The 10,076-nt window shown below is 33.3% G+C and overlaps 1 protein-coding gene across 1 annotated transcript; it reads left to right on the plus strand.

Annotated features, from left to right (window-relative positions):
* Positions 1–4,501: 4,501 nt before the first annotated feature.
* On the plus strand, positions 4,502–8,340 carry LOC117167248 (hexamerin-like). Its single transcript, XM_033352048.1, has 8 exons — positions 4,502–4,583; positions 4,934–5,274; positions 5,359–5,649; positions 5,726–6,159; positions 6,239–6,777; positions 6,877–7,013; positions 7,101–7,383; positions 7,484–8,340. The coding sequence occupies exons 1-8, from the start codon at positions 4,508–4,510 to the stop codon at positions 8,233–8,235; spliced, it is 2,853 nt and encodes a 950-aa protein (XP_033207939.1). The 5' UTR covers positions 4,502–4,507; the 3' UTR covers positions 8,236–8,340.
* Positions 8,341–10,076: the final 1,736 nt, after the last annotated feature.

The following is a 10,076-nucleotide window of genomic DNA, read 5'->3' on the forward strand; positions in this document are numbered from 1 at the left end:
CCCAAGAAGGAGAAGTATTCATTAAGCAGTCAGTTGTGAATTGTAAACTTTGAGTTGCAAATTCCCTGTCTCACAACTCACGAAGTATAACTTATAATTCACGGTTCACAAGAAGCAGAAATAATCATTAAACTGCTAGTTGTGAATTGTTAATTGTGAGTTGTGAACTGTAAGTTGCTAGTCAGGTACTTCCTAACTGACAACTCACAACACACAGTTCACAAGAAGGAGATATAATCATTAAGTCGTTAGTTGCGAATTGTGACCTGTGAGTTGTAAGTTGTAAGATGTGAGTTGTGAGTTGCTGAACCTAGAAGATTAAAAAAATTAATACATAAGAAGTTCTAAATCATAAAATCACTAAATTTTTTATTGATAGAGAAATTTTCCTGGTTAAAAATATTGATGAAGAAACTTCAATACGATATCCATTCGATGTATTGAAAGAGTGATAACTTTTCGTGCACCTCTCAGTGGATAGTGCAAAGGTCGCCGAATTCTGATAGCTTACTCGCCAAATTGCATTATACACTCAATTAAAATCAACATATTGTTTCACATTTCAAGTATTGAATTTTTCATTTCCTGATAAGAATAATTTAGTTGGAATTAATTTTAATTAATTAAATACTTATTAAATTTTTTTGCAAACATTATTAATACATTTAAGAATTATTGTTCTTTAAAAAATATCTTATACACTCAAAATTATAACATTGTTAAATGTAGGTAAAATCAGTCAAGTTTATATTTATAAAATAAGTTCACTGACGTTTAAATTAGAAATAGAATACAATTGTTTAATATATTTTAAAAGTTTTTTATTTGCTTATACCTTTGGTGATTGGAGATAATATGTACAGGCGAAACCTGCATGCAGTATATCATCGGTTATTAAAAATACTAATATATTTGAAATAATTAACCTAATTTTATTAATAGTTAAGATACTATACGTGTTCATAAATTAAAGTCTTCGAGTCTTTTTGGCTTTAAGGAAGAAGTGAATCCCTACTTATTTTTTAAATCAGTCATCATTCTATTTTTCAAATAAAAACAAAATGTAAAAAAGAAGTAATTTTCATTTTCATTAAGTATGTTAAAAATAATTTTGCCTAGTATGATATTTTTTTAACAATTCAATTATTTTTTATATGATACGTTATAGTTCCCCAACATTTTTCAACTACAATTCTTTAAAATAAATGATGTAGTTGGTGAATCTATGAATTATATTTTTGCTCAACATATTTCTTAATTGTTTGTACAATTTTTATTTGCATTCATTTTTTCAAACAAATCAGGGAGAGTTATTATTTTGTGAAATTATTGACACATTTAGGAAGGCTCAAGGAAATATTTTTTATTGAGATTATTTGGCAATCATTTAAACAATTTACATTTTTTTAAGCAATTTTCATTGGTATAAACAATGTGACCTACGTAAATCGTGAAAATTTTTTATTTTCTGGAAAAATTATGCAGTTTATGAAGGCTAAAAGTGATATTTTCGTTCCATCGGAAAAAATAAGTACCCACAACGCAGCCAAAAAATGTTATATAGAGAATGATTATTACTACAAAACTTAGTGAATAATTAATAATTGTTTAAATTGTTGTCAAAAACGATTGTTTCAAATTACTAAGTATCGCTAAAAAATATACTACTCCCAACATTCGCCAAGTTGTCAGTGATTCCACGAAATAATAACCTTTGGCTATTTATAGAGAAAAAGGTTGTTTGAGAAAATGAACATTGTTTAAATATTTACAAAATATCTTAATAAAGGAATACTACTTTTTGCATTCTTCAAATGTATTATTTATTCCGAAAAATAGCTTTTCGTAAGTTGTAGCTGGGAAGAAGTGGTTAAAACAAATAATATTTGTTTAAACAATTCAAAATTAGTATAAAAACTAGAAAATGTGTCATTTATCAAATAAAAATAACTGAAATATTTTTAAAAATCCGTCTTTAGCAGGAACTTCAAACAAAATTGCTATTTTGTACTTTTCGGGGCATTTTTCGGACACAATATAATGCTCTAAAAGTAAGAGAATTTTCCATTTTTTAAAACCTGTGAATTGATGACAATAAAAAATAATAGTTTTTTCAATGAGAGCTTTTTAAAGAAATTGTTATAATTAATAATTAATAATATAATACATTTATATGAATAATTTATGATTGTATTCATCACACAGGGAATTTAAAACAATGAAATTGTTATAAATATTAGTAAAATTTATTAGAATATAATAAATAATGATTTTAAAATGATTTTGTAAGTATACGCACGTTTTTTAATAAAAAGTAAAGAACTTCATCAACAGCTTCAAATTATAATAAATTTAAACTCATTTTCAAATAAAAAGCCTTCTGAGGATGCCAAAAGAGTTTATATACTTTCTTGTATCATCACCTGTGATAATCATATGAACCATGACGAAAGATATCAGCTTCAAAGCTCAAATGTCAGGATAATTTTCTCAATATTTGTTGATATAAGCTCTTAATTACCTAATTAACACACCAAGTTTATTGTTCACTATTGTAATTATTTTTATCAATACGAAGATGCTTTATGCATGAAGTACCAACAAAATAAAATCCCTCTTATTTGTGTCCTGTTTTCCCTTATTTTTAATTTATCAACATTTTTTTAAAATATTGAACTGATATCGTATAATTTTTTTGCTATTTGATACAAATTAAAAAAAGTTGTTTTATGGTTTCCTTCATTTCATTTTTAGGTATTTTTTATTTGTTGATTATTTTTCGAGGGTTAATACTTTGATGAAGAAAAATCGATTTCTGTTAGTAATCAGACATTAGGGCTATCCAAAAATTCTTTTGACTTTTTCTTTTAATATTCCAGCATATTGTCCCTATATTTTATTGGAATCTACGGAAAATAACTGCGTCTTCGAAAAAATTATATTTAGAGGTTCCGTAGATAAATGCTAAAAAAGCAGTTTTTTCTTAAATATTCTTCAAATTTTTTTATGTGAATCGTATTAAACCTACATTTTCCTTGTAGTAGTTACTGAGAGTCCTTTTGATAATTTATATTATTATAAATAATAATACATTTTTCACAGAATTATTGTTGTTAATTTAATTGAATTGTTATCTTACTCTGAATGAAAAGTGCACAAAAAGTGGAAAATTTGAGAAAAAATCTCCATCTTTCAAGCATTATAACAAGAAAATTTCATTATAAATAATAAAAAATAATTCAAAACATTATTTTCGTTCAAATGTAATCGAATATTGTCCTGATCTAACTGAAAAAAAGAAGTTAAAATATTCGGAACCTCTAAATATAATTTTTTTCTACCGAAAAAACAATTATATTTCTCGATTCATTTTTAATGCATGAAATTTTGGTTTTAAATTAATTTTTCTATAAAGTTTATGAAAGGAAATAACCTTCAACGGAAAAAAGTAAGAAACAACGTTTTTCGTCGAAATATAATATTTCACAAAATGACGAAGAAGTAATTTTATTAATTTGCACGTAATAGTGCAAAAAAAGGTTCCGGGTTTTCAAAATTTTTAAAGTCTTTTTTAATTAACTAAGAAAATACATATTTTTGAGTTTCAAGGCCATTTTTAAAGTATTTTTTATAGTTCTTAAAACTTTCGTTACAAAGTAGCAAAAGTGCGAACATTTTCATATATTTCAATTAGTCAAACCTGAAATTTCTTTAGCTTGGACCAAAGAAAAATTTAATCCTTTTTTTATATGAAAAGTTTTTTTTGTGATAAGGGATTATGGGGTCTCAGATTTTTTTTTGCTATTTTGGAATGCTTTAAACACTGGAAAAACATGTTTCTCCATGGAAGAAAAATTATAACATGTTTTTTGGGTTGAAGCTAACGAACAATAATTCACTAGTAATAAAATTAGAATAAGAAAAACCATTTTCTTTCCTACATTAATTAAAGATATTAATTGTTATTTGATTTTTATCAATTCTGTTCGTGCATTTTGTAACATGAATGAGGAAAGTTTCATCTTTCTGATAATAAGTAAGACAGTACGTTACGAAATTTGTTTTATTTGAAGTGAATATAGTATATCTGGTATGGTACCTTCAAATTTGAAAACAAAATCTGGAAGGTAAGTAACATTTATCAAACAAAAGGTAATATTTTGAACATTGGCAATACTTTTATATTTCATACTGGTTTTACACTATTGAATATTTTAGTAATCTTCAGGTACATAGGCACCTGTATTCCCTTACAGAGAAATAAAATAATAACTCAAACATAAATCTTGTAATAGAACATATCGATTCTATGATTTTCTAAATACATGTTTATTATCAGAGTCTTTGCCGTTCAAATATTGACCAGAATTTAAAATAGTATAGGTTATAATCTCTTTTAGATGCAACTGAGGAGCTCATGGGTCGCCAGGTCGTAATGATAGTGATAAGAATTCGGTATAAAAGATGCCACTGTACCAGCATTGAGCATACTCCACTTTGTATCACCATGGGATTCAGTGTAGTATTTTTGGCCCTTCTGGCCCTCGGAGCTGCGGTTCCTCAGCTTCCAAAACAACATGCTGGTAAGTCCATCTCAGAATCCCATTTCGACAATCTCTAATTCTATTATTTACTCGCCTTCCACTTCGTCATTTAAGTATCTTAATATTTTATGAAAATTCTTTATACACGAAAAATTAGTCTCGATTCCAAAGGGTTCTATCACTGTAGTTAAAAATCAGTTGATTTCTTTAAAGAGATCAGCAAATTACGATTAACACTATTAAATTAAAATTGAAAAATCTATCATTCGTCTATACTTTATATATTTTCAAAATTGTTCAGTAATTTCAAAATTTTATGACGAAAATAGCGACTCAAATTTTTCATAAGGTTATTCTTCTCTTCTTCTAAATATGATATTCCGTTTCAGCTGACCAAGGACTTCTTCAAAAGCAACAGGAAATTATCTATCTTCTCGACAACCTCATCGGCGAAATCCCCAATGAACACTTTCGAGCAATCGGCCACACTTATGACATCGAGGCGAACCTTCAGGCATACGAGAACCCCAACTTGGTGAAATACTTTGCCACAGCTGTTAAGACTGGCAATGTTCAGCCTAAAGGTACCGTATTCTCTGTAGCGGTGAACCAACTCCGCCAGGAATTCGTTCTTCTGACAAGAATCTTCCTCGGAGCCAAGGACTACTCCACTTTCCTCAACACTGCTGCCTGGGCTCGCGTCCACTTAAACGAAGGTCAATTCGTCAAGGTACCAGAAATTTAATTTTAAAAAAGATCTGTTCTTTAGGAAAATGTTTTTTTTAGATACTAAAGCTTCTGATTCCACAAATAGGCTTTCATCCTCGCAGTTCTTCAGCGACCAGACCTCGAAGGTGTTATCCTCCCACCAACCTACGAAATCCTTCCCCACTACTACTTCGACTCCAGGGTCATCCAGGAAGTCCATAACATCAAGTCCAAGGGTTTCAAAGCCACTACTGGTGAACAAGTATTTTATGTTCCAATCAACTTCACTTCTCACTTACCAGCTGGTGAGCACAAAATTGCCTACTTCACCGAAGATATTGGACTCAACAACTACTACGAATACTTGCAACATGCTGCTTATATGCTACCAGAACTCGTAAGTTTCTATTGATTTGTTTTTTATACTACTTGCTTCAACAAACTCTAAAAATCTTTCGTATTTTTCATTTTAGTACCACTCCCACAAAACCTCATCCGGTGTCTTCGGACCCCACTTCTACGAGAACGACGACCATATCGGTTATGGAGCACGTTGGTACTACCTTCACCAACAACTCTTGGCTCACTACAACCTCGAACGTCTCACAAACGGCCTCGGTCCAATTGAAGATTTGGAATACAACCACCTTGAGATACCATTCAAACCCCATCTTAGCTTCCTCAACGGACTCGAATTCTCTGGACGCTCCAACGGCCCCATTGATGTGACTACCATTCGTCAAAATCTTTACAACTACGTCCGCACATTGGAAAAGAGAGTATTTGACGCCATCGACTCTGGACTCGTAATCACCCCATCAGGTGCTTTCCTTTCCCTCTACCAACCCCAGGGCTACAACATCCTTGGTGATCTCATCCAGGGAACCGGTCGAAGCGTCAACCCGAGGTAGGTCAAATTTTCAGAATTCACCAGCAGCTTTAAATTTTACAATTTGAATCTTTTCCCTTAATTTCCTTGCTTACAGATACTATGGTAGTCTCGTTGAAGCATCTAAATTCCTTCTTGGAGGAACTCCCGAGTTCAGCAACATCTGGGAATACACTCCAGCAGCCATGGACATCTCCTGCACCACTCTCCGTGATCCAGCCTTCTACGTTCTCTTCAAGCGCATCTTGGGACTCTACAAACACTACCAGGAATCCCTCCCAGCCTACCAATACAACGACGTCGTCTTGCAAGGAGTTCAGGTCCAGAAGATTGACATAAGCCAACTGGTGACTTACTTCCAGGACTACATTGTAAATCTTGACAACGCCGGAGTTGAAGGTGTCTTCGAGAAGGAACAGAAAGAAACTGTACATGGAGGTATGGATATCAAGGGACTTCTTAAGAGGCTCGACCACCATCCATACGAATACCAGATCTACGTTCAATCCCAGAAGGCTATTTCTAACGCTGTTGTTCGTGTATATCTTGGACCCAAATTCGACCATGAAGGTCTTCCAATTGACATAAACACCAACAGAATGGACTTTGTTGAACTTGACCAATTCTTCTATGACCGTAAGTTATTTCATAAATATTCCTGATCTTTTTTTACCAATAAATTGAAAGCGTTTTCGAGTTTGGACCCTGGTGCTAAAATCTTGCATCTTCTTTCAGTTGTTGAGGGACAGAACGTCATTACAAGGAACTCCCACCAATCTTCCATCCACAGCGCTGATGTTCCATCAGTTGACGAGATCCTCCACCATGTTGAGAGCGCAGCTCATGCCCAGAGCCCACACTTCGTGTTCGAGGTTGGTATTTTTCACTTTTCTGAAAGGCTCTTTTAATTCACATCAAAATTAGAATTTCGTATGATCAAAGTGATGTGTCTTTTTTAGCCCCAACAAGTCTATGGATTCCCATCCAGGCTCTCCTTGCCCAAGGGTACATATGGAGGTTTCCCATTCCAACTCCTGGTTGTCGTTTCTGCTGGAAAACAGCCACTCCACTATGGACCAATCATCCCAGACTACGTCAACTCTTACCACAGCCACTCCTACCAACCTGTTAGCGCTGTAGAATATGAAACAGTGGTTCAACAGCCAGCCAAGGCCGGAGAAGGATACACCATGGTCGAAGTTGTGCCAGATGTTCAAGAATTAGGTGTTGGCAGCAATCAAGGTGATTTTTTCTATGATTGATTTCATTTTCCCATCAAAAAATCATTTATTATTTCATAATAGATACCTATCCACTTTTTTCATAAAACTCTATCCTTCAGGTAAATTCCACTGGACCGACCTCTACAACAAATACCACGGATACTACGCCCAACCCCAATGGCAATACCGTCACAGCGAACATCCCGGATACCAGTACGCCACTGTCAGTGGACAACATGGACTGGCTGGACAAGGAATTATTGGAGAACACGGATTCGGAGTTTCCCCAGTCCAGGGAGTTCATCACGGACCAGGTTTTCACCAGGAACAAGGAGTTCAGCACGGAGTTTCTGAGGGTCTTGGTGCAGGTTACGAATCTGGTAAATACCAAAGCATCTACCAGAGCCACATCCACAGCGGAAGCGGAGTTGGAGGCGTCGTCGGAGGTCAAACCTACGGAGAAGGAGTATATGGACAAAAACAAGTAGTTTATGGACAAGGTCAAGGAGTTTACGGACACGGAAAAGGAGTCTATGGACAAGGACAAGGCGTTTATGGGCAAGGATTCTACGGACAAGGTTACGGTAAACAACAAGGTGTTTACTCTGGCGCTTACCCATCTGGAGTCTATGGATACGTTTCTGGTATCCAAACCCAGGCTCCTCATGATGAGCTTCTCCAGAAATACCACCAGGGACTCCACATTTCCGAACTGATCGGAGGTGCCATCTCTCTCGATGGAAAGCCCTTGGGATGGCCCTTGGACAGACAGTTGGGCGTCAGCGTATGGAACGCACCCAACATCTTCGTATCCGATGTCTACATCTACCACCACGATGTCCCAGTCACGCATGTCGTCGAAAGTCATTAGAACTTCTATGCAATTCCTAAAAAATCGATTTTAATATTTTAATTATTGTTTGTAATTAGTTACCGCGTTATTTAAAATGATGAAAATATATTTTTGTTGAACTCATTCTCTTCGTTTGGAAAGTTCCTTTCTTTAAATAACTGCGAGATATGAGATGGTTCCTAATTTTCATCTTTAAGATAGGTACTCTAATTTCTGGCTTTCGAATCACATTGAGTTTTTTACATCATGTTAGTATCTTTTAGGGAGAGAAAAAAGACCTTTTTAATTTTTAAATCCATTATTTATTGACTTTACGAGATGATAACTTGAACTAAATGTGCTCAAAAAAAGGGTGGAATAAAAAATGAAATTTAAATTTTTATCACATGATTTCTCTCATTTTGTCAGGTCACAGAAATTAAAAATTGCATATTTGATTTTCACAATAGAATTACTATTCACACAATTATAACTTATAAATAATTATTTCGCCGTCTTTCTCTTCTAATTTTAAAATCTCGTAGACTGCAGAGTGTCTGAGCTTCTTTCGCCTTGGTAAAATGAGGCAATTAATAGTTTTTAAAGGATATAAATAAAACTTATTTTAAATTTGAAAAACGATCTAACTATTGCAGCTATTTAAATTATATAACACTTTCAGCTGAGCCAAAGCCACCTCTATGAAGCCAGAAGAAAGTTCTTTTAAAGATTTTGCGAATCGCTTGATATCAAGTCGATCTCAAGAATTTAGGGCGTCATTAGGTTAATTAAGAATAGATTTACTCAGTCATCAACCGAAGCTAATACAATTCGATAAGAATTTCATAACGATATTATAATAAGCGTCTTAAATCACCATCTTAGAACACCTTGCTGGTTTTTTTATTCCTAGGTCAACGCCAGCTCCACAGACGTTTTGTCAAAGTACCTAAAATATAGATAAATTTGTAGGCAGCTCTATCTCAGATATGACAATTTATTTTAATGTTAATGGTTAATTGTTTGATTCTACCCCAACAGTGAGCACAGCGGACCTTCTCCAAAACCGAATTTTGTGCCCATTAATGTATTTACTTTATACTCGTAAGCTTCCTCAACTTTTATTACTAGGATGTATCATGTTATAATTTGCAGACAATTTAATTTAATTCAGATTCAGTGACCCTTTGATCCAGTGACATTTTGCATCACAACACTCCAACGATGTTTAAATGCAATTACAGAATTTTTATCTGAAAGCGGATTAGAAATTCATCTTGAGTTAACAAAAGTTGTCCTTTTTAACAAAATAAACTTTAATTTTGATGAACCTAGATACGCTCTAAATCTTAATAAGTTTAATATAAAGCGCTTATTTTACGTCAAACTTTTAGGAATTATTTTGGATGATGTATTCACTTTCAACGAATACTTTGAATATCTAACTTATCTTTAACATTCTCGTTTGTTCACTTATATAAAAAAATGATTTTATGCATCTCATGTCATCTTTGTTTTGAGAACATGACAGAGTACAATTAGCATCACCTGCTTCACAGTCACGATCCTAATTTAGTAATAAAATGTTGGTATGGTAAATGTAGTGCTTGACTTTCTACTTATTATAATCACAGAATACATCAGAGTCAGATGGAAGCTGCCTTCTGTCCAAGATAGATTCACAAGATCAGGAAGGCAAAAATATATCGGATATTAAAAAAGACTGTGCTGATTTGAGAAAGACAGAATGCGAAGAAATTGTTGAAAAATACAATTTAGCTTAAGGGCATGTGACACAGCTAAATACCTATATTACCGACCTCACTTTTTCGGTTCACTGAATGTTTTTTTGAACCTAAGAACTTTTTTTGTAAATAAGA

The sequence above is a fragment of the Belonocnema kinseyi genome, chromosome 2 (assembly GCF_010883055.1).
Source record: "Belonocnema kinseyi isolate 2016_QV_RU_SX_M_011 chromosome 2, B_treatae_v1, whole genome shotgun sequence".
NCBI classification, from domain to species: domain Eukaryota; kingdom Metazoa; phylum Arthropoda; class Insecta; order Hymenoptera; family Cynipidae; genus Belonocnema; species Belonocnema kinseyi.